Source organism: Mus musculus, chromosome 14, assembly GCF_000001635.26.
Source record: "Mus musculus strain C57BL/6J chromosome 14, GRCm38.p6 C57BL/6J".
Taxonomy (NCBI): domain Eukaryota; kingdom Metazoa; phylum Chordata; class Mammalia; order Rodentia; family Muridae; genus Mus; species Mus musculus.
In genome coordinates, this window is record NC_000080.6 from 27,405,882 (window position 1) to 27,430,704 (window position 24,823).

General features: G+C 43.3%; 1 protein-coding gene and 1 long non-coding RNA gene across 9 annotated transcripts in view; one reads left to right on the forward strand and one right to left on the reverse strand.

Moving 5' to 3' along the window:
• Window positions 1-22,849, reverse strand: Gm52095. Of its 3 annotated transcripts, none has more exons than XR_003951011.1 (4): window positions 22,661-22,746; window positions 13,078-13,223; window positions 5,692-5,801; window positions 1-281 (listed from the first exon to the last, which is right to left on the reverse strand). It is a non-coding gene; the product is annotated as a predicted gene, 52095 (long non-coding RNA). The 3 variants fall into 3 exon arrangements; XR_003951010.1 differs by lacking the exon at window positions 1-281 and adding an exon at window positions 11,209-11,215 and having other exon boundaries at window positions 5,244-5,801; window positions 22,661-22,849; XR_003951009.1 differs by lacking the exon at window positions 1-281 and having other exon boundaries at window positions 5,244-5,801; window positions 22,661-22,849.
• Tasor (transcription activation suppressor) overlaps window positions 17,793-24,823 on the forward strand; it is a 59,882-nt gene continuing 52,851 nt past the window's right edge. For 4 of the 6 annotated variants that reach the window (XR_383158.4, XR_383159.4, XM_017315961.2 and 1 more), the window contains exon 1: window positions 17,793-23,503. Coding sequence is in view for 4 of the 6 variants with exons in the window: in XM_017315961.2 (XP_017171450.1) it covers window positions 23,188-23,503 (316 nt within the window). In the remaining 2 variants the exon portion in view is untranslated. The remainder of the gene's footprint in view (window positions 23,504-24,823) is intronic. The other 2 variants (NM_028945.2, NM_001114879.2) reach the window with 1 other exon arrangement.

Sequence of the window (24,823 nt, forward strand, 5' to 3'; positions counted from 1 at the left end):
CAAGGCCACCTTGAGAAGAGGTCACTACCCCTCAAGTCTGTGTAGGCAGACAGTTTTAACAATGTCACTGCTCCTTACATCACACCTTTTTTCTTCAGGAATGTTGGTGGTTCTCCCAGTCAGCAACAGGCCTACCTAGACAGAGCGGTTTATCAAGGGGTAGCCTAGTTTCCTTTGTTGCTGTGATAAATACCATGACCGAAAGCAACTTGGAGAGGAAAGGGTTTATTTCTACTTACAGTTTCAGGTTACAGTCCCATCAAGGAAAGTCAAGGCAGGAACTGAAACAAACCATGGAAGAATGATCTTTACTGGTCCACTCACTGATTTATGCTCAGCCAGCTTTTTCTTTTTCTTTTTAATGTATCTCCCTGCCAAAGGGAATGGTGCCACCCATAGTGGGCTTGGGTCTCCCTGCCCCCCACTAATTATCAGTGAACACAATTTACCATAAACATGGCCACAGGTCAATCTGATCAAAGCTGTTCTTCAATTAAGGTTCCCTTTTCCCATGTGATTCTACATTGTAAAGTTGTTGCATGAGACCCTGTCATAACATACATACATGGTGGGGGGAATATTTGAGATACAGAATGTGATGGGGAAGGGGACCCAAAAGGGTAACAGTATGAATATGACCAAAGTACATTATATTCATGTATGAATACAAGGGAGCAGGGAAGATATTCCATTGGTAAAGTACCTGTCTTGCAAGCATGGAGACTTAATGTGATCCTCAGAATACACTACACTTGCAAGGTGACATGGCATGATCTTGTAGTTCCAGACTGGGAAGATGGAGGAGATAGGGGGATCCTTGGAGCCCACCTAATTGGTTAATCAGAGACTGTGTCAGGGAAGGTGGAGAGTGTGCCCGGGGATGACACCCAGGGTTGTTCTCTGGCCTCCACTTGCACACACACACACACACACACACACACGTATACACATACACCTGTATTTGAAGAAATGTCACAATGAGGGACAGGGAGAGTTGGCTCGGTCTTAAAGGGCTTGCCGTACAAGCATCAGGACTTGAGTTCAGATCCGCAGCATCCATGGAAAATCCTAGCACTCGGGAGGTGAGCATGTGAGAGCATGTGTCTGTACCTCAGCACCTGGGGAGGGGGTTTGCAAATGAGCGGACCCCAAGGGCTCACTTGCCAGCCAGTCTAGCCGACATGTGGAAGTTTAGACCAAATGAGAGGTCCTGCTTTGAAAGTTCAGGTGGCGAACAGCAGAGGAAGGCAGCCAACCTGATGTCACCCTCTGGACTTCTCATGGGCCAGCACATTGGCATACACACAAAATTCTTGCCACAGAGGAACCCATTGCTTAGTACATGCTAAAAGAAAAAGCAAAGGTGAACCCTTGGGCGGGAGCCTCTTTAGTTTTGATATATGTGTACATACTTTTAGGAGCCTTCTCAATAAAGAGAATCAGGAATTTTGTTGTTGTTGTTGTTGTTCATCGGGTTGCGCTAGGGAGTGTGTGTGTGTGTGTGTGTGTGTGTATTTCCTTTGGAGAAAGGGTCTCACTGTGTTTTCCACACTCATCTCGAACTTGCTGTAGAGAATAGACTGATCTTGAGCTTGGAGCAACTCTCCTGGCTCTGACTACATTACAGCACTATAGTGAGCAGCACACCTAGCCTTCATATATGCACTTTTAAATTGGGTTTTTCTGCATGTATTAACACTGGGATCAAACAGTAGGTGAGTACTCACATCACTGAGCTACATCCTCAACTTCTATTTTTATTTTATTTATTTATTTATTTATTTATTTATTTATTTATTTTGGTTTTTCAAGACAGGATTTCTCTGTATAGTCCTGGCTGTCCTGGAACTCACTCTGTAGACCAGGCTGGCCTTGAACTCAGAAACCCGCTTATCTCTGCCTCCCAAGTGCTGGGATTAAAGGCGTGCGCCACCATGTTGGGTTCAAAGTATGAATGGCTTCAAAACAATTCTGAGATATTTGTTTGCTTCCTGTCGTTGTGGATGAGCAGTTTTTTAAGGTAAAAGAAAATCTTTCAAAAACAGAAGCAAAATACCTTCTGGACCAGATAAAGCTAAGGAAGTCACCATCCAGAGACCTCTAGGGTAAGAAACCTGGTAGAGGGGCTGGAGAGATGGCTCAGTGCTTAAGAGCATGAACTGCTCTTCCAAAGGTCCTGAGTTCGAATCCCAGCAACCACATGATAGTTCACAACCATCTGTAATGGGATCTGATACCCTTTTCTGGTGTGTCTGAAGACAGCTACAGTGTACTCATATACATAAAATTAATTCTTTTTTTTTAAAAAAAACCTGGATCTGAGAATTCTGGGAGACTAAAAAGTATCTACTTGTGTGAGGTTTGCATTGTTATGACAAAATGCCAGAGAGGAACAATTTAAGAAGAAATTTGACTCATGGCTTTCAGTCTTGGTCATTTACCCCCATTCTTTGGTACCTGAGACAAGCTTGGCAGGCCATCACAGTGCAAGTAAACAGGAAAGTGGCGCTGCACATCTTGTGGCAGCCAGAAAAGGGAGACAGGAAGAACCAAGGAACACAATACAGCCTTCAAAGGCGGCCACTCCCAGTGACCTGCTGGTGTCCCCAGGCCCTGACAGCAGATAGATAGACTCCACATCTGTAGAGACTGAATTTGTGATATAGGTGCCAAAGGGAAGACTTCGGAGGAAGACAAGTAAGAGGGTATGAAACTGCCATTACTCTGTGACTAACTTACCTAAAAGGTTCAGAATCTAAGCCAGGGGTAGTAGCAGAAGCCTGGGATCATGAAACACTTGGGAGGTGAAAGTAGGAGAACTGTGAGTTCAAGGCCAACCTGAACTATATTTCAAGTACCAGGTAAGCGAAGGCTACATAGACCTGCCTCGAGAGGTTGGCGAGGTAGCTCAGCGGAAAAGAGCATTAGCTGCTCTTTCGAGGACCCAGACTCTATTCCAGCGCCCACATGGTAGCTAATGAACGTCTAGAGCTCCAGGTCGAGGGGATCAGATTCTCCTTTCTGGCCTTGTCCAGGCACACACCTGGTATGTAGACATATGCAGTAAAACATCTATATGCAGATTTTTTTTTTTTTTAATTTTTAAAGAAAAGGAACCTGTCTCAAGAAAAACAAAGCATTCATCACCGGAGAGAGCAAGCTAAGAGCACTTGCTGAGTTTGCTGTGCGATCATGAGGAGTCAGGTTCAGAGCCAGTGCCACATAATAAGTCAGGAGCTTATAACTCCAGCTCACAACAATCCGGTATCCCCTTATGGCCTCTGTGCACTCATAGGAGCACGCACCTGCACATATCCACACAGACACATGCATACACATATTTTCTTTTCAAATTCTGAATCTTATGAACCCATTCATGAGATTAGACCCTTGCCTCATCGAACGTCCCAAAACCTCATCTCTGAACAGTACTGCACTGTAAACTAAATCTTTTACCTGAGAGCTCATGAAAGATGTGCAAGATCCAAGCATACCAGCACAGTGTGGAGAGACAACCTGGAGATGTCCCTCATAGACTCAGAAGAACAGTGACCAGAGCACTGATGTCAAGACGCACGCACGGAACTCTGAAGACCATCTATCTATCCAAGACAATGAGGAAGAGCTCATGGTTTTGGGAATCATGTCTGTCCTCACAAACCAACCTAGGAAAATACCATAGTCTAGAGATCACTGTGAATTATTCAGAAGACTCTGGCTTCAGGAGTAGAGAAATAATTAGCCTTAAACACTATGATACTGCTGGACAGGTCTTAAAGACCAAAAAGACTTTAACTGTTTCCAAGTTACTGCACCCCAAAGGAAGGCCTAGGAATATAAAAATACAAAAGTACCCAGCATCTCTCATTAAAGTCCACAATGTTGATGATTCAACGATTCCAAGGCACAGACAGAAAAAAAAAATACAAAGACAAACTCACTGGCAGATAAGGGCATTAAACCTGCGGTTGCCGGTGGACTGGCAAGAAAGCAGCTGATAAGAAGCACTTGCAGCACCAGCCCTGTGGCCTGAGCCAGAACCTGTGATGGAAAGACAAAGCCAACCCCCATACCTCATGCCCACAGTAAATACAAACAAACAAACAACAAAACTCAAAAAAAACCAAAGGACTAGCTATTCCACATTTTTAATATTGAAACATAATATCAAAAAGATTTCACGAGGCAGTAGTTGCACACGCCTTTAATCCCAGCACTAAGGAGGCAGAGGCAGGTGGATTTCTAAAATTGGAAGCCAGCCTGGTCTACAGAGTGAGTTCCAGAATAGCCAGGCCTACACAGAGGAACCCTGTCTCAAAGAGAAGAGGAGGGAAGGAGAGGAAGGGAGAGAGAAAGAGAGATTTCTACAAATGAAAACTACCATGAATGAGGTAGAAAGTGCAGTATATGGGTTAAGAGGAGACAAGATGTTGCAGAAGAAAATGTTAGTAGAAAAGGCAACAAAATATCCAAATACAGAAGACCCCGGTTTTTGTTTGTTTGTTTTTTTGTTTTTTTTTTTTAATGATTTATTTATTTATTATATGTAAAGTACACTGTAGCTGTCTTCAGACGCACCAGAAGAGGGCATCGGATCTCATTACGGGTGGTTGTGAGCCACCATGTGGTTGCTGGGATTTGAACTTCAGTCCTTCGGAAGAGCAGTCAGGTGCTCTTACCCACTGAGCCATCTCACCAGCCCTGTTTGTTTTTTAATGAAAAGAGCTGGGGCAACTTTAAGCACCCTAGTTTACATGTAGAAAGAATCTCTAATGAAATAAGGAGGGCATAAAAATAGAAAAGAAAAAAGTGAAATAATGAATAACTCCAATTCGAAACTTGAAATTCTAAACCACAGATCCAAAGCAGCTCAGTAAACTACATGTACAGAAACATATAAAAAATGCATCAAAGTAGCCGGGTGTGGTGGCGCACGCCTTTAATCCCAGCACTTGGGAGGCAGAGGCAGGCGGATTTCTGAGTTCGAGGCCAGCCTGGTCTACAGTGTGAGTTCCAGGACAGCCAGGGCTACACAGAAAAACCCTGTCTTAAAAAACCAAAAAAAAAAAAAAAAAAAAAAAAAAAAAAAAAGCATCAAAGTGGGCTAGAGAGATCCGCAAGCAATTAAAAGCACTGGACACTTGTGGAAGACCAGGGCTGGGTTCCATAACCCACATGGCAGCTCAAAACCATCCATTACTCCAGCTCCAGGGGATCTGATGCCCCTTTCTGACCTTGGCAGGCACCAGGCATGCATGTGGTGCACATATAGACAAACCACACACGTAATACAAATATAAAAAATAAAAAATGGACAAGTTATCTGTACAGATACTTAACCAAAGAAGATACACGCCTGGCAGATAAGCAATGAAAAGATGTTCACCTATCCTAAACCTAAAACCAAAAGACCCAGCCACAGCTCACAAGCATAGGAAAAGATGCTCAGTGTCACAGACTCCTTGTGTAATGCAAATTAAGCCATCATACTACTATCCCTTAGGATGGCTGGTGTTTAAACACATGCACACGCACGCACACCTCGTGGTGGGGGAGAACAACGAGTTAGTGTTACACAGGCTATAGAGAAATTGTAAAGTCTGTGGGTTGTTACTAGCAACGTAAAATGATATGGTCAGGGTGAGAATATACAGAAGTTGTCTGCATTCTTGCACAGCTGTGGGGACTCACCTGACTGGGTGGCAAGAGAATGAAGACAAAACACACATACAGCAGCGAAGCTGTCATCAGGTTGACTGTGTCCTCTGCTGGTAAAACTGCACCCCGGAAGCCCGGTGCACCTATTATATACAGTTGAACAGCGGGGAAGTGGCGTTATCACACACAAATGAACAAGGAAGCAGGGTTTATAGATACAGCCAAACAAGAAGAGAGCTAGCTCATCTCAAGGAGCAGTCGGTCCCTGTCAGGGAGCAGTCTTTATCTGTAAATATGTGGGGTGAAAGCTATGATGAACATTTTCTGCACACACTACCAACATCCACATGTGGTCCAACGCAAAGCTTCTGCACCCCCTCTGAGCACCCCCACCCCCAGTGAAGGCTTTGCCATTTTTCCATGGTCTGAGGTTAGAGTTCTTGACATGATGTAACCATACCAACAGCACACCTTCACCCAGGACTTCACAAACCCTCAGGCCTTTCTGTGTTCCACCACAGAAGTTTCTCAAACAAATTAGACATAGAACCACCATAGGGCCCACCAAGATTACCTCTGAGTATGCAACCAAAAGAATCGAAAGCAAGATTTTAAAAAGATATTTTGCACATTCATGTTCACTGTAGCACAGAACCCAAGTATCTACCAGTGAGAGAATGGGACCAACAAAGTGTTACTGTTGGGGGAAATGGAGAAGAGGGCAAATAGGATCTGGGTTTCTTTATGTTAATTATCACAGCTTCCTGACTACAACTCTCAATAAAAGTTTCTGTTATAACATGCCCTAGGGCTTTGTGGGGGATGTCGGATCCAGGGGAGTTTTGCTCATGTTATGCTGAGGACTCTCCTCCGACATCAAGTGAAGTACAGGTTCTCCTGGATGTCTAGTCAGTATTTGGTTTGTTGCACACTATAGTCGTTAAATATTTAGTTTTAAATTAAAACAACACTTACAGAACCACACATGATTAAAGGAACTCATATTAAGGGAGTACCCAAGAGCTTCGGAGAAAGATGCAGAATCATGTAACCATAACTATAAAGATATTGAACCCTCTCACTATCCCTAAAGTGATCACTATCTCCTCTGCTCTTCCCAGTGTCCCCACCTACCCTTTCACTCCTGCTGACTCCTGACACAAAGTTAGAGTTTAATGTAATTGAAATAACGCAGTAAATGCCTGGCTTCTCTCCCTTCTCAGATTTTTAGTGTTTTTGGAAGTTGTCACATAGATCAGCGCCACATCTGTCTTACTGATGAGTGGCAGTCATCTGTCTGCCTGCGTTATATGTTTGCTCACTCATTTCCTGTTGGGTGGTTGACAAGTAAAACTGAAATAACATTCATAAGCAAGTATCGTTGTAGGCCTGTATTTTCACTTCCCTTGAGAAAACAAGGAGGATGCTCATGGTGGATTATACCGCACCAAGGATGTGTCTGGCAAGACGCGTCTCTGAACTGTTTACCACGTGGCTATACCATTTTACATTTCCAACAGTAAATCAAGTTGTCCCTATCTTGGCCTTTTTCCCCCTCTTCCTATTCTGATAGGCATGTAATCACATCTCATAGGATGTGTGCGTTTCCCTGATGGGTAATGATGCTGGGAATGGCCTCACATATTTTTTGCCCATTATACTTACTTTTGTGAAGTGTTCAAATACTTACCTATCTTTGTAGTGTTGTCCCCAATCAGTTTTTTTTTTAACAGTAAAAAGGGGGTTGTGGATATAGCACATAGTAGAGTCCATGTGCACAGACCTTAGGTTCAACCCCCAGTCCCACAAACAACAGCAAGAATCCTTGGGTCAGTGAGTTGGCTCAGTGGGTAAAGATGCTTGCTGGCAAGCCCAACAACCTGAGTTTGAACCCTGGAACCCACATAGTGGAAAGAAAGAACCCACTTCTGCAAGTTGTCCTCTGAATGCCATATATATTGCCCATACAATACACACTTATGTACCCACACACATACACACTTATGTACCCACACACATACACACTTATGTACCCACACACATACACACTTATGTACCCACACACATACACACTCATAAGTTTTAGAAGAATCCTTTAGACCTTAAATCATGACTCTTTGTAAATTTATACTTCATAAAAAACAGGAAATACTTGTAACTGAACTGTACCCATCTTGCTATTGTTCCAGGTTCCATCCAAGAACTGCACCCAACTCAGAGTTCTGGGAAAAATTCTGCTATGACTAAGTGATACTTAATACCAAAATTGCTATAATAAAAAATTACACACATATACATACATGTATGTATACATACATTTATCCACATGATTCTTCTGAAAATAATTTTTTTTTTGAGATAGAGTCTCAGTATTTAGTCTTGGCTGCCCTGTAGTTCATTATATAAATCAGGCTGTCTTCAAACTCATAGAGGTCTTCCTGCCTCTGCCTTCTGAATGCTGAGATTAAAGGAGTGTGTCTCCACAGCTGGCTTCCTCGAATTTTTAAAAGTACTGCCACCCTGGGATGCATGAAACTTTGCTTCAAAAACATCACATTTTATATATATCTTCCCATAGCGTGTATGTATATACACACTTGAAAAGCTAGTTTTTGAAACCGCTTAGTGATGTGTTGCTTCCCTCTGCTGGAATATTTGTGTATATGCTCTTGGGGGTCTATTAAGTTTTGAATGCCTGAAGTTTAGCATGGATGGACCTAGAGCTTCAAGGACTACTCCAGGTATTCAACAAATGGGTATTTTTATTTTATTTTTGTGAGATGTTTAAACTATTTTTCCATAAAAATAGGATTGTGCTTCGAAAAGGTATCTGGGTTAGAGGTGTATCTCAGTGGCAGAGTGCTGTACCACAAATATTAACAATTTTATACATATAATTATGACCTATATTGATCAACATCAGACACTACCTCAGTCTAGCCGTATCTGCCTTTACATCTGTGTACCATCAGGCTTTCAAGCCTGTGGACTTCACTCAAACATTCCAGAGGCTGGAGCCATTGCTTGGAGCCATCGCTTGGCATTTCAGAACTCTTGCTGCTCATCCAGAGAACCCAAGTTCAGTTCCCAGCACACACACACACACACACACACACACACACACACACTAGGTGTCTTGCAAAGCACCTGTAACTCCAGCTCCAGGGTACCCTGGCCTCCACAGGCACCCACATTCACACAGACATATTTTTTTTAAAATTCAAATACATTTTTTTTTATGAAATGTAACTTCTTTTTAACCTTGAAAGCTGTAAACTAGGGGCTGGAGATGTAGCTCATTGGCAGAATACTTAGATAACATGTACACCAAAGCTTCTAGTGCACGAATGTGCGTGCACACACACACACACACACACACACACACACACACACACAGGATGGAGGGCAAATAAGTAGTTTGCATCTATAATTCAAATACTCAGACTGCAGAAGCAGGAGGATTGCCTGGGATAAAAGAAACTGTATAGCTTGAGTTGTTTTATTTTGTGTGTGGGAGTAGGGTGGGGCGGGTAGGGAGTGGTGGTTGCAGTGGGAAGGAGGTGGGGGAAGGGGGGAAGATGGTGTTAGCAGTGTTGGGGGTAGTGGTAGGGGTTGGGAGTATGGGTGCTCTTGTTTTGCTGTGACAGACAATAAATCCAGAGCCTTGCACATTCTACTTCTGAACAGGATTATCGCTCAGCCCTGGAAGTATTTTTGACTTATTTTAAAAATATCTAACACCCTCATTTTATGGTTTACTATTTAATGCTTTCAGAACATTCTAAATTGCAGAAAGGAACATAGTGAGGATGGGGGAGTGCCACAGACCACCCCAGTCGGGCATGAGGGTCCCTAGAATGAGGGTCCTCGAAGCTAAGTGGGTAAGGATTCAGCGGTGACAAACAGAAACGAACACAGAGCCAGTTTGAATCTGAGTGCATTTTGTAGCTCTCAAGCAGGGGATTTTATACATTAAAAAAACCATCTCTTAGAAACTGTATCCAGTGAAACAATTACAAATATCAACAAAAATTATTTAGCACAGTAAAGCACAAAAATCATCCAAGCATTACAACTCTGAAACTGTATATTCAGCGAATCACAAACAGAACAGGTAACATCATTATTAATATAAATCATCAAAATATATCAATTCTAAAAGGATGTTTTCAGTGGGGGCAGTCATCCAAGGCTAGTGGCATACTTCCAAGAGGTTAGTAAATCTTTATGTTCAATTATTGTTTAACATTTAATGCCTGAATTTTTTAAATCAATCTTCAACACATAAATTTAAACTATTTTAATTCTTTCTAATTAAGGCTTTCTTTACCATATACCAAAACCCACCTCCAATGACACACGTGTAGCCATATGAAATTTTATTGTTGGGAAAGTTTTTTATCTATCATCATAGTTTCGTAAATGATTTAAAAAGTAAAGCGTTGGTTTCCCTGGGAATAAGGTCATATTAGTGACCCCCATCTTAAGGGATGGTTTCTTACCCATGATTCTTGCTTAAGATCTTGGCCTAAGCTACCAGGAATGTGGGGCATTGGGCTGTGCACAGACAGGCTGGTCCTCAGTCGAGCTGAGATGCTGAACCCCAGGACCCTGTGGTGATAATTCATCTACATGGGATGTAAGGAGTTCTCTCATGTCTCCTGGAACTCTGGCTCCTGTCTAAGTTACTGCCCCCCAGACCCCCCCCCCAAGAGAAACATGGCTAGAAGTCACGTAGGCAATGGCCCAAGCTTCTGACCTTCAGGCTAAACTCCCCAGTTACCTAGCAACAGTAAAGACCATAAAAGGGGCTGTTAGGCCCCCTACCTTGCTCTCTTACTCTCTTACTTCTCACTCTCTTATTTCTTACCCCTCAAGCTCACCCCCTCTCTCCTCTCCTTTCTTCCTCTGACTCTTTCTCTCTAGCCTTTCCTCTCTTCTTCTCTTTCCTTTCTACCTTCTCTCTTTCCCCCTGTCTTTCTATAATAAAGCTCTAAAACCATAGACAGTCTCTGCTCATCAAGGCTGCACTCACTCTTGTCGATGTTGGAAACCTCTTCCCTCATCCCTCTCTCCCATAACCCCGGTGGCTTTAGCAAAGTAGCTCGGGAATCCCAGGTAGGGCTGCCCCTTTGCCACCCTGCAAAGAGTGGGTCAGAGGCTTAGATGTCCACCTGGGGATGAGTGGAAAGTGTGTGGCAGCTCTCTCATGCCTGACTGACCAGAGAATAGGTAAAACTCTGGCAGGGTGTGGGTCTTTCCTCCTCCTCCCTCTTCCTCAGCCCCTCTGAAGAGCAGCTAGCTAGTTCTCTAAACTGAAGACTCATCTTTTCAGATTCTCTGGGATCCTTTTGATAACAGTGTTAATTCTTTGTGAGGGGTTCACTCACATGGCCTAATTGCTATGTTCTATTGCTATGACAAAATACCATGACCAAGGTAACTTATAAAGGGAGCCATTTAATCAAAGGCTCACAGTTGCAGAGGGTTAGTTCATGACCATCATGGAAGGCAGGCATGGTGCTAGAACAGTAGTAGCTGAGCACTTACCTTGAATCTGTAAGATGGATGTGGGGGGGTGAAGGGAAAGAGAGAGAGAGAGAGAGAGAGAGAGAGAGAGAGAGGTTTTCTTTTAAAAGATTTGTTTATTTTATGTATATGAGTACACTGTAGCTGTCTTCAGACACATCAGAAGAGGGCATCCATTACTGATGGCTGCAAGCCACCATATGATTGCTGGGAATCAAACTCAGGCCCTCTGGAAGAGCAGTCAGTGCTCTTAACCACTGAGCCATCTCTCCAGCCCCCATGGCCTGGACTTCCTAAACCTCCAATCCTATCCTCAAGTGACATACCTCTTCCAACAAGGCCACACCTCCTAATCCTTCTCAAATAGTTCTAATTGGGACCAATAATTCAAGTATATGGGTCTACGGGGACCACTCTTATTTAAGCCACCACAACTCCCAAAGCTTCTGCCTCCAAATACCATAGCATCAGAGATTAAGTTACAATATAGGAATTTTGAGGACATATAAACATTCAGTGTCTGCCAATGAAAGAGTGAAACTTTTCTTGAATCATTTCTGAAGCTTAAATATTTAAATTACATTGTGTGCTGGTTAGTTTTGTCGATTTGACACAGCTGTAGTAATCTGAAAGGTGGAAATCCCAAATGAAAAAATGTCTTTATGGGTTAGGGTTGTAGGTAAACCTGTAGGGCATTTTCTTAAATAGTGATTGATGGAGAAGGACCCAGCCCATTATGAATAGTGCCATCCCTGAGCTAATGATCTTAGTTCTATAGGAAATCAGGCTGGGGCTAGAGAAATGGCTCAATGATTAAGAGCACTGGATTCTTTTCCAGGGGACCTAACATTCATAATGGCAGCTCACAACTGTCTGTTAAGTCCAGTTCTAGAGGATCCAACGCCTTCGCACAAACATACATGCAGGCAAAAGACCAATGCACATAAAATAAGTAAGTGAATAAATAATTTAAGAAACAAAGAAAGAGAGCAGACTGAGCAAGCCATGAAGAGCAAGCCAGGAGCAGCTTCCCTCCACGGCCTCTGCCTCAGCTCCTGCTTCTGGGTTCCTGCTCTGTTTGAGTTCCTGCCCTGACTTCCTTCAATGATGGACTATGATGTGGAACTGTAAGCCAGACAAACAAATCCTTTCCTCCCCAACTGCTTTTGGTTTGTGGTGCTTTATCACAGCAATAGGAACCTTGACTAAGATGCTTTATATATAATTCTACAAGAATCTGGCAGGTGTCGCCAACTAACCAGTTCATGGGCTGCATATGACTGAGGAAAACTATGAATATTGCCCAACATAAGTTCATAAACTTACTTGAAACACCATGAGATTTGTATCTTACACTAAGGCTTCTCTAACATATTTCTAGAAATAGTATTGTATTTACTACAATAAATTTTGGAACAAAATTTGATAATCTTTAGTGTCTTACATTGTCCATTATATTTGCAAGGAACTTGTATTACTATGGGCCATATGATGTATGACACCAAATCAGTTAAGACAGAGAAGAACTCATTTGCACATCTAAGTGTGACTTTTCCTGAGGAGATGTGAAAAACATTTTTTTCTCTTATATATTACACCCTGATTGCAGTTTCCCCTCTACCTCTCCAGTCTCTCCTCCACATCTCCCCTCTCTCCCAGATCCATCTTCCCTCCTCTGCCTTTCCTCAGAAAAGAGCAGGCTTCCGAGGGACATCAACAAAATCGTGGAATAAGAAGCTACAATAAAACAAGGCATACATCTTTACACCAAGGCTCGATGAAGTAACCCAGTAGGAGGACTAGAGTCCCAAGAGCAGGTATAAGGGTCAGAGGCAGCCCTCGCTCCCACTGTTAGGAATCCTACAAGAATATCAGCCATAACATACTTACATAGAACCTAGGTCAGACCCCTACAGGCCCCTTGATCTCTGAGACTCCCGTGAGTCCTCGTCAGTTGATTCTGTGGTCACAGTGAACTTCTTTTTACTGTAGCGAGGGCACTGATAGACAAAGTAGACATTCCACTGAAGTGTAGCCTGGAGACCAATGAGATCATTGGGGTTACTTACAGGAACCTGGGCGACTCAAAGACAGCAGTATCATGGAAAAGCCTACCTCCCAGTGGGCAAGGACTTAGGAAAGCTGCATCCTTCCAACTCCACCTTCAGTGGCCGCTCTTGAAAGTTTCTTCTCTCTGGGTAATTACTTACTGTTGGATAGTCTCGGGGAGGGTGTCTTAGGGTTTCTATTCCTGCACGAAACATCATGACTAAGAAGCAAGCTGGAGAGGAAAGGGGTTATTCAGCTTACACTTCCACATTGCTGTACATCACCAGTGGAAGTCAGGACAGGAACTTACACAGGGCAGGAACCTGGAGGCAGGAGCCGATGCAGAGGCCATGAAGGGGTGCTGCTTACTGGCTTGCTCAGAGTGTTTTCTTAAAGAATCCAGGACTATCAGCCCAGGAATGGCACCACCCACAATGGGCTGGGCCCTCCCCACTTGATCACTAATTGAGAAAATGCCTTACATCTGGATCTCATGGAAGCATTTCCTCAAGGGAGGCTCCTTTCTCTGTAATAACTCCAGCTTGTGCCGAGTTGACACACAGAATCAGCTAGTACAGAGGGCAGATGAGTCTTGTAAGATTTCTGAGCTTTCTGAGTCTTGGGAGCTTTCTTTCTCCCAAAAGGAAGCAGTGTTTCAGTTTAGAGGAAATAGCTGTACAACAAGCAGGAAGAAGGTAGAGCATCCTAGTGAGTTTAGCCAGCATCTTTGGCAGGAACATGAGCAAATGTCTAAAAAGAAGGATAGGCTTGTGCGATCTTAACACCAATTTTAATGTATGTGGACAGCATTTTGTATTTATTTTTTCAACTTCTGCTAAGTAAAGCAAAACTGATCCTTCAAGCATTATCATCATGTATTTCATCCCCAGAGAAACTCATATTCTCCAGAGAATGAATTAATCATCAAATGGCACTAACCACAATCGAATTCCTCTAGATAAGTAACTGAAAACCTCATTTTCCTCAATTAGAGAAATTTCTGGTGTTATGTTTCTATAATTTATGTAAATTGAAACCATAGACCTAACAACCACCTGATTTAAACTTGGCTAGCTCCCCAAAGACTTCTTACAAGCAAATTAATCATAATTAACTATTTTTTTTAGAACTTTAGGGAATTTGAGGTGATCTATCTAGCTACATGTTTCTTTTCTTTTTACAAATCCCTTTCTTAACCAGGACTTTTATATTACACTAAGTGGAAGGTAAACTGCTAATTTTTTTCACTTAGGGTATTTTGGAAACAGACATTTGAAAGCCAGATAACTTGGGCTGGGGAAGTAGGGACCCTGGGTTTGGTTCCCCAGCACTGCCTAACCTGGCATGGCTACCCATGCCTGTAATCACAGTGCTCAAGAGAAGGTCGAGGCAGCAGAACATCAGACGTTTAAGGTCATTTTTGGATACATAGTAACTTTGGGAGTCTATCTCAGAAAAAGCAAGCCAGCTACAATTTTGTTTTAAAAAGTTGAAATGGAAGTATTTTGGCAAAAAAAAAAATCTAGAATGTTTTAGATTGTTAACTCACTGGACTTTATGTTCCCTACTATGAACCTACTTAGGTGGTTTCTGAAGCAGATTCTCACTCTATAGCTCAAGCTGTCCTGGAACTCAAAGTCACCCTCCTGTCTTAGCTGTCCGAGAGCTCACATTGTCGGCACAAACTACCATGCATGGTTCATAGACTTTTTTGTTTTTGTTTTTTTCTTCTTTTGAGGCAAAGTTTGTGTATCTCTGGCTGTTCTAGAACTCACAATGTAAAGGAGCCTGGCCTCTGCCTCCCGAGTGTTGGGATTAAAGGCATACACTACCACCCTCAGCTGGGTCATAGACTTTTTAAAAGAAGGTTAATATTAATTAACCTAGCCTGAGCCAAGAGTAGTTAATTAGCAACGGTTCCAAAAAGTCTCCCAAATTCCCCAGAACCTTGACCAATCCCAAGGATACCCATGTCCTGAAAAATAGAGCCAACCAACTGAGGTAGAGAAAGGCAAAGGTCACCCACTCCTCCCTGGAAGTCCCCTACCAGGTTTTAAAACCGAGCCTGTAAGATCACTCAACATCTCCATTTTGGTGGGTGGAGATCCCTATGTGCTGGTAATTTCTGCATAATAAACACTCTTTGCCTTTGCATAGTATTGGAGTCTGGTGTATCATTCTTCGGTGAATCCCGGTACCCTTAAAGTACATGCTTGTAATCCTAGCACTTCAAAAGCTGAGGCAGGAGAATTGCCATCATGAGCTACATAGGAAGACCTTAAATGAAAACACCCCCACAAAACAAGCAACCCAACCAAGGAAATATAGCTGACATTATTGCAGAGAGTGGAACTGGTTTAAATGACCTGAGCTACCTCTCTCTGACCTGGTATATTGTTACTGCCCTATTAGTAGAACAGATTTTTTAAAATTTTGTTTGTTTATTTTTAATTAATTAATTTATTTTCCCAAGACAGGGTTTCTCTGTGTAGCCCTGGCTGTCCTGGAACTCACTTTGTAGACCAGGCTTGCCTGGAACTCAGAAATCTGCCTGCCTCTGCCTCCCAAGTGCTGGGTTTAAAGATGTGCACTACCACCACCCGGCATTGTTTGTTTATTTTATATTGGGGTGTGTGTGTAGGAAAATTTTATTGTTATCTCTGTGTAGTCAAATTTAAGCAGTAGTTGCAAGTCAAATATCTTCCTGCATCATATAGCTGAAAAGGTGTCTTTTCTACTTACTAGTGGAACCTGTATCAATTTCCTTCTTTTTTGAAAAAAGTTGTATTGGTTTAATTTATACACCAGAGTTCAGTAATTAGACATCCATTCACTCCAGTGCATTTACATAGTTGTCAGTGGTGTTTTCAAGGTAATCAACACTACATTTATTTATTTATTTATTGATTGATTGATTTATTAGTTGATTGTCAAGACCTGATCTAAGAAGTGTAGTCTGGCCTTAGCTCACAGATCCTCTGGCCTCAGCCTTCTAACTGCTGAAAGTACAGGCAAGCACCACTGGGTTCATCCCTTACAATAGGTATATTTACACACACACACACACACACACACACACACACACACACACACACACTCCTCTAGTGACCAATCTGTGGTTTTCTCTGGCTTTCCTTCTTCTGTACATTTCATTTTATGTGACCAGCTTCTTTCCCTTAGCGCACTGGTTCTATTTCTGTTCCAGCATTAGCACTTGATATGTTTTATGAGTAGATAATATTCTGTGTATAATACATTTTGTTCATCTATTTATTTGTAAGCTAGTAGGGCCTTTTCAATGTTCTTTTTAAGTTAGTACTTTATGGCATTTATTGTGAGACAAAGGGGCCATGCCAAATGCCCTTTGCTGCTAGGCTTTTGTACAGTGGAGAGAAAATGTACAAAGGTAAATAATGTAAGCCCCAGTGCCCTTTTGGTACTAAGAACCATCAAATAGTGAAGTGCTAGCCTAAATCCAGTAAAGAGTCTGGCTCAAAATTCAGTAACTGTTCAAAGAAACCAGATGATCGATGATATCTGTCTGTCCACAAATTATCTATAAATCTGTAGGAACCACTATTGGAAAAAAAGAGTAAAAAAATGAAGTGTTTGTGTTTTGGAGAAAGCTGTTAAGAAATATCACTAGGCATTCATAAAAAGGCAAGATGGCTCAGTGGGTGAAGGTGCTTGTCGCTAAGCCTGACAACCTGAGTTTTGTCCTCAGGACTCACTCTATGGAAGGAGAGAACTGACAACCACAACCACACACACACACACACACACACACACACACACACACACTCTCATACAAAAACACACTTTTCCTTTGACTTTCAGATGCACCCATAGCATGCACAACCTCCCACAAATATAAATGTAATTTTATAAAAGCCAAAACAAGGGAGAGGAGTGGTGTAGGAGGCAGAGAAATTGAAATGCATTGTATAACTTCCCATTTAATTTGGCACTCTAGGTGGGGCGTAGCTCAATGTTAGTGTGTGCTTAGTATATTCAAGGCCCTGGGTTCAGTTTCTACCCCCAAATATTTAGGAATTAAGATTAGGTATTTAGAGAGGAAATGACATGTAGAAAGACAGAAGGACAGGAGGAGGGGGCAGCAGCAGGGATGCAGAGATTACAACTGGCATTGGGACATGCAGACCTGAGTCCTGTCCCTCCACTTACAGTGTTTACTTAAACAAGGCAGCTAAGAGGCCATTTCTTCCTCTGCCCCAAATGGCAATGCTTGTTTGGCAGGTGCTTTGACAATGAAACAAGGTGATGGGTATGAAAGCTGTAGACAGCTTGACCAGTCAGGACAGGTGTGCTGTATTTACAGGAGTAGCCTCAGAGACCCAGCTTGAGGCTTGGCAGCAGGTGGGTTTCAAGAAGTATTTGTTCAGAGGGTGAATGATGCGTTTGCTGACTGCTATGGCATTATTCCAATATTCCTTCTATATATTTATTCCCATTTCTCCTGCTTCCCCACTCTTTTCGAAGCTGAGTGGTGAGACCAGTTATCTGTTCCTAAATATGGAGCACCATACAAGTTTCTTTTGTCCTCCTTTATTATGAAAATATATGAGTCTTTTAACATGAAAATTTTGTACACTTTGTTTCCTTACCAGCGTTTGTGCCTTTGTAGTACACTGCCTTGCCTTGAGCAGCACCGCCCCCTACCCCCAACACACTTGAAATCCACCAAATTTGGATCTTTCTTCAGATGGATGTAAATCACTGCAGTGATTTCTCACCTGACAGCCCACTACCACAACTTGACCCCTCCTCATTTGTAAATCCTTTTGATTTTAATGAGTGTACTGGCTGGTTTTGTGTCAACTTGACACAGCTGGAGTTATCACAGAGAAAGGAGCTTCAGCTGGGGAAATGCCTCCATGAGATACAACTGTAAGGCGTTTTCTCAATTAGTGATCAAGAGGCCCCCTTGTGGGTGGGGCCATCTCTGGGCTGGTAGTCTTGGGTTCTATAAGAAAGCAGGCTGAGCAAGCCAGGAGAAGCACGCCAGTAAGGAACATCCCTCCATGGCCTCTGCATCAGCTCCTGCTTCCTGACCTGCTTGAGTTCCAGTTCTGACTTCCTTGGTGATAAACAGCAGTATGGAAGTATAAGCCGAATAAACCCTTTCCTCCCCAACTTGTTTCTTGGTCATGATGTTTGTGCAGGAATAGAAACCCTGATTAAGACAGTGAGCCTTGGATTTACTAGCAAATGATTCCATCTGTCTTCTCAGATGGAGTAAAGGGCATTATGAATCTGTATGAATCATGTAAAAACATTTGAATAGATACATTCTAATTTTTATTGGGAGGTAAAAGTAGATTTATCATACATTAGGTCCAGTTTATTTCAGTAAGATATGTGCCAGGAAGAAATTACTGGGAATGAAGCCTAAATCATGTTACATGAGATATCAAGTGTTTTTCTGCCAAAGAAAACAAGATTCAGCATTTAGGAGGCAGAGAGGCAGGGAAGCAGAGAGGCAGAGACAGGAAGATGACCTCAAGTTCCAGGCCAGCCTGGGCTATGATAGAATGAGGCCCTGTATCAAAATAAACAACAACCCAAACAGAGCGTGAGGAAGGGAGAGCTGTTCAGTTGGTAAAGACATTTGCCACCAAGACATTTGCCTCCCGTGTCTTAGGGTTTCCATTGCTGTAAAGAGACTCCATAACCAAGGCAACTCTCAGAGAGGACAACATTTAATTGGGGCTGGCTTACAGTTTCAGAGGTTCAGTTCATTATCATGATGGGAAGCAAGGCAGCACGAAGGCAGACACGTTGCTGGAGGAGGAGCTGAGAGTTGAGCCACAGAGTGCCAGAAGACTGTCTTCCACAGACAGCTAGGAAGAGAGTCAGGAACACATTGGCCAGACTTGAGCATATGAATCCTCAAAGCCCCTCCTCCACAGTGACACACTTCCTCTAACAAGGTTACACCTTCTCCAGTAACGCCACACCCAATAGTGCCACTTCCCATGGGCCAAGTGTATTTAAACCACCACATTCCACTCCCTGGGCCCCATAGACTTGTTCAAACACATTAGTCTATGGGGGTCATACTTAGCCATGGCATAATGCAAAATACATTTAGTCTACCTTCAAAAGTCCCACGGGAGGATGAGGAAGGAGTTCTATTAGTTCAATTAGTTCTATTAGTTCTATTAGGAAGGAGTTCTATTAGTTCTATTAGTTCAAGGCCAGATTGTAAAATTAGTTCCATCATGGGCTACACAGTGAGCTCAATTGGTAGAGTGCTTGCTTAATAAGAAAGAAGCCCTGGATGCTATCCCAAGCAATGGATAAACTGGGTCTGATTCAATACTGCATAAATGAGACATAAACGAGATGTGATGATATAACACATTCTATATAAGAGAAAATATAGAGTGTTTGTCTGATATGTGTGTACATACATATATGAGAGGGGAAGGAGGACAGAGACACATGAAAGCAGGAAAGGCTGTCTTACAGAAGGAAGAAAGAGAACTGGGAAGAGGTGGAGAAGCAGAGGACGGTACTGAGGGGGAAATATGAGCAAAATAGAATGACATATGTATGGATGCACATATAGTGAAAGCCATATACAGTAACTAGAAAAATTAACAAAACATAAAGTTGAACTAGATACATATTTGTTTGTAAGTTTAAGAAGGAAACTGTGGTCCCAATATTTAACTTTGTTCTGTTAAATATTATTCTCTAGGATTCTTGCTGCTTTTCCCACTACTGTTGGGTGGAGACAAGAGAAAATTTACACTTTTAACTTGTGCCAGTTCTGCCTTCAGAACTACATGCATCTGTGGTAGTTCCTCTCCCCGGATATCTGCCCCCCCCCCCACACACACACAGAGGCACAAACAGAAACCAGTACATGAATATTCTTTTTATCTTGCTATGACTTTTCTCATGTGCTTGGAACTTAGCAAATTTCTGTCCCCCTTTGCTCTTCCTTAACCAATCCTAACACCTCAGCCTAGTTATTCTACAGATGATGTTAGAAACACCACCCCACTGAACTGTAAATTTGATAAAAGTAACTATGCCTGTTTGCTTGCTCTAGAGTCAGATCCTTGGTACCTAGCAGTCCCAATAAACAGCTGGCAAGTATTTCTAATATTGAATGTTAGTAGCTTTATGCAGCAGAATTTAAAATTACTATTTTATTCATTTTAAGAAGGGTGGCACATACCCATGTGTTAATTTCAGCACTAAGGAGGCTGAGGCAGGAGGATTAGTTATTCTAGGACAGCTTGGTGAACATGAAACCCTATCACAAAACAAAAACAAAGTCTTCATATTTTAGAGCATCCCAATTTAAAAAATATAAATTTCAATCTCCAAGATACTAATATTCTAAAATAAATGTTGATTTGGGTTAGAACAATACTTCATGAGATTGAACCTCTGTAGGTGATCTGTGGTTCTCAAAGGTCTTAGTTTTAAGCTTAGTGGTTAAGAACACTGGCTGCTTTTTCAAAAGTCCCAGGTTCAAATCCCAGCATCCATATGGCATTTCATAACTGCCTGTAATTCCAGTTCCAGGGGATATGGTACCCTCATGCAGCCATACATGCAGGCAGAATACCAATGGAAAAAAATTCTTTCCTATCAAACTCTGGCTGTCTATACATAGTCTTCTTCCAAGGAAAACTGGCTTTTGATGAGTGGATTATTAAATGAGAGCACCACTATCTAATTAATTCCCAGGTAACTTTTAATTTGATAAAGATGAACATTTAGAAAAAAGAAAGTTACCATGTAAGGTCTGCAAAGTGTTAGGTTTTGATCTTCTTTCACATCAGGTAAAGAAAGCATGCTCCTTTTCCTAACTCTTTCTGCCTGTCTGTATCTGTCTGTCTATCTATCTTATGTATCTATCATCTATCTACCCACCTGTCTATCTATTTTTGTGCTGCCAGAATTCTAGGGGCAAACTCAAAGTCTCAACTTGGGCTACATTCTTGGCCCTCTCCTGTTTTATTTTATTTGATACAGGGGTCTTACTGTGTAGTCCAGGCTGACCTTGGACATGTATAACTCCTCTTACCTCTTCCCCCTGAGGGCTGGGAATAGGTATGTGCCATCAAGCTCATCCTCCCCAGTATGAAAAAGTGACTAAAATAGTGTAGGAGTTTTTCTAAACCTTCCCTTTTCTTTCACCATTCAAAAAAGGAAAGTTTTAAAATGTACTTTTTACCTTAGCCTCTAATCCCCAGGTAGCCCAGGATGACCTTGAATTTCTCTCTTGCTTCTACCTTCCCAGGGGTGTGCCACCATGCTCAGTTCATTTGGTGCTGGTAGATTAAAACCTGGACTTTGTATATGTTAGGCAATCTCCGTGAACTCAGCTAAATCCCAAGCACCTACCCTGTTTACTAATAACTGATTTACATACACTTTTCCTTGATTTGGTTCACAGAGGTGCAGGTTTTACACTACACACGATGCCAAACAATGGATGCTTATCCCAGATCCTCTGCTGCTCTTGGAGAGCTCTTCAAGTACCAATCACTTGACAGAGGCTGTGGCTCTTTTGCAGTTTATTATCTTGGCCTAACAATTCCTTCAGTAATATTGAGGTGTTGGGGGACAAAGACCTGGGCGTCCTGCTGCTGTTGCTTAGAGATCTTGAGTAAAAAGTATCCCGTGTTTCTTCATCAAATGCATTATTGGGCCGGAGCTGCTTGAAAACTAGGCCTTAGGCTGTATAAATACTTTGGATGAAATTAGACCTGGCTTTTGTCATCTCAATTTGCCTAAATTTCAACATTTAAATTGTGCAAAAGCATCTACTTGGTATCTGTTGTGAGAATGTGTCTATACAGATGGTAACTCAGAACCCCTTACCTAGAAAGAAACTATTGAAAGGCCCTCCCTTCATTTCACTATCAAATTGTTTTCTTCTAGGTGGTCGAACATTCTTCTAGGTGTGCGAGCATTCGTGCCTCCCATCATTAGGTTGTAAATTGTGCGGAAGAATCCCAAATATTGAATGTTTGCTTATGTAGTGCTTTGGTCTGGAGTACGACCAGTGCTCGTGATCTACTGGGAAAGCAGAAAGTCTGGATGGAATAGGATGTTATCACCCTGCTTATCACTGGAGGCCATTTTCTTATCTCTCTTCACTGCCTTTCTTATTGTTTGTTTATAGTCTTTATGCATATAGGTGGCTTGCCTGCATTTATGATAGAGCACCACACGTATACCTAGTGCCCTCCGAGGCCAGAAAAGGACTTGGATTCTTTGAAGTGACTAACTGCTGGTTGAGTTGTCCTATGTCGGCTGGAGCTCGAATTCTGGTCCTTTGGAAGATCAGCTCAGAGCAGACCGATCACACGACCAGGATCAGCCAATTATGTGCCGGGTTTGGTCCACAGACCTCCGGAGGAAAGAAGGTGCTTACTTGCAAGAGTACTGTCCGAAAGACGTCCTCTGGGCTTGCCTCCGTCAAACGCAGTGCGGAGAGGGCAGGGCCCAGGAATCCGCAGAATGCTGCCAAGCCCAAGCCCTCACTCTGAAGCGATGGCGTCGACGCTTTCCCCGGGCGTGGCACTCTCCTCTTTTGGCGGGCTCGGCATCGCGAGGCTCCGCCCTCCTGGAACGGTCTCTCTGCAGTCGCGGAGGCGGGCTCTGCATTTCTATTGGTAGAGCGGGTCCGCCGAGGCCCCGCCCCCTCCCGGGCCCGACGCGAGCACGTTGGGTAGCCAGGGCCGGTTGAAAAGCCGCCCGAATCCGGAGCAGCTCCCGGGGCGAGAGGCACGCTTAGGGCCGCGGTGGCGGTTAAGAGGCGTCTCTGTGGCTGGAGTGCGGTCCCCGGGGGCGGAGGGGCCGGGTGGGCCGAGACCTCGGCGGCCTGGCCCGCCGCCCTTCCTCCCCTACGCCCGTCGACCTTGTGGGCGGAAGCTCCCTGGAGCGCCTCACGCCCGCGCGATGGCGACTGCCGCGGAGACGGAGGCCCCTTCGACGGACGCGAGCTGGAAAAGCCGCGGCGGCGGCGGCGGAGACGACGGGATGAAGCCAGCGCTTCCGGAGCTTGAGTCCTCCCTACAAAATGGCGGCGGCGACGGCGGCGGCGGCGCGGGGCCTGAGGAGACCGCGGCAGCTGAAGCCGCCCGGAGCTACGGCCACGAGCAGCCTCAGCAAACCTCCGAAGCGGCCGCGGCCGCTCTGCCCAAAGGCGCCGAAGAGCCGGAAAGGCCTTTTAGGCGGAGTTTTCAGATCCCCAGGAAGAGCAGAGAAAAGAAAGGTGGTGCCTCCCCTTCCTCCCACCCCCTCTCTCGCTTCCCTCCCCCTCCATCTTTTTCATTAAGACCTCTCTGTCTCCTCTCCCCACACCCATCCGAGACACGTAAACACGCACGCAAGCGCCAGCAGCCTCTCCGCTCACGGCCACGGCCGCCCAGCCGCCCTTGGTGCGAGAGGATAGGGTGGAACCACGCTCCGCCGCTCCCCCTCTCCCCGTGGAAGTTGGAAGTAGCTCAGGTTTGAAGCGTTTCCATAAGGCTGCGGCTCCCCGAGCGGAAAGATGGTGCTCGGTGCCCCTCTTTTCCCCCAAGCCCCGAAGGCAGAGAAGCTGATGGTGGCCTCCTAAAGATGCTTCTGAGAAGTCTGCTTGTGGAAGTAGCCTGTGGCCATGGATTCTGAGGCTTTCTCCAAGGCCACTGCGTTCTAAGGACAAGTGTTTCTCACTGTGGAAATTCTTCAGCTCTGTGTGTCTACTTGAAATGTGCTCGATGTCAGCGTCTTCTATTTAGAAAACTCTCCATTAGTATATGCGCTCCATGCAGTTTTCCATCACACTTCATTTCCATGTAGTTTTTTTTTTTTTTTTTTTGGAAAAGCATTAGCTTACGTAGGTTCTTCTGTATAACTTCCAAGCCTAGAATGACTTTTCTTAAACGATTATAGGAACAGTTGGGTTGCTTACTTTTTGAGATCTTAGTGCCATATTGTAAAACGTACACTTTTTTTTTTCTTAGAGTAGGTTTTGACTGTCCGATAATTTGGAATTTTCTGGATTTGACTTAAACACTTACCTTCTTACTGCGTGTTTTTTTTTTTAATTGTTTATTTCCCAAATCTTTTTTTTTTGTCATTTGAATATCTGAAGATTTAGAATCTTGATTGGAACCGTGCATCTGGGTAACCAACTCTCTGCACAACTGAGATTATGAAAGTATAAAGAAAGTTCCTTTCTAAATGGATGACAAAGCGAAGGAAATAGCATGAGAAACCATGCAGAGAAGGATGAAGTTGATCTTTGCCGGCTGAAGTGAATGTTTCTAGAAATACTCTTTAAATGATGTAATACTTTAGGGTGTAGGGCAAGACAGTGAATTCACTTGATGTCGTTAAGGTGTGTATGGCTGTGCTGATACAAGAAAAGTTAGATACTCATCCCCAACCGCCAGTTGGTAGAAAAGGTGAGAAGTACTTTTAAGTAGGGCCTCATAATGTAGTAAGGGCTTAACAGTTTCAAGCTGTATCAAACCTTTTTGACATCCTATTTTGGATTTTAAATGACTAAGGCTTTGAACAAATCATTAAAACAAGACTTTAAAAAGGG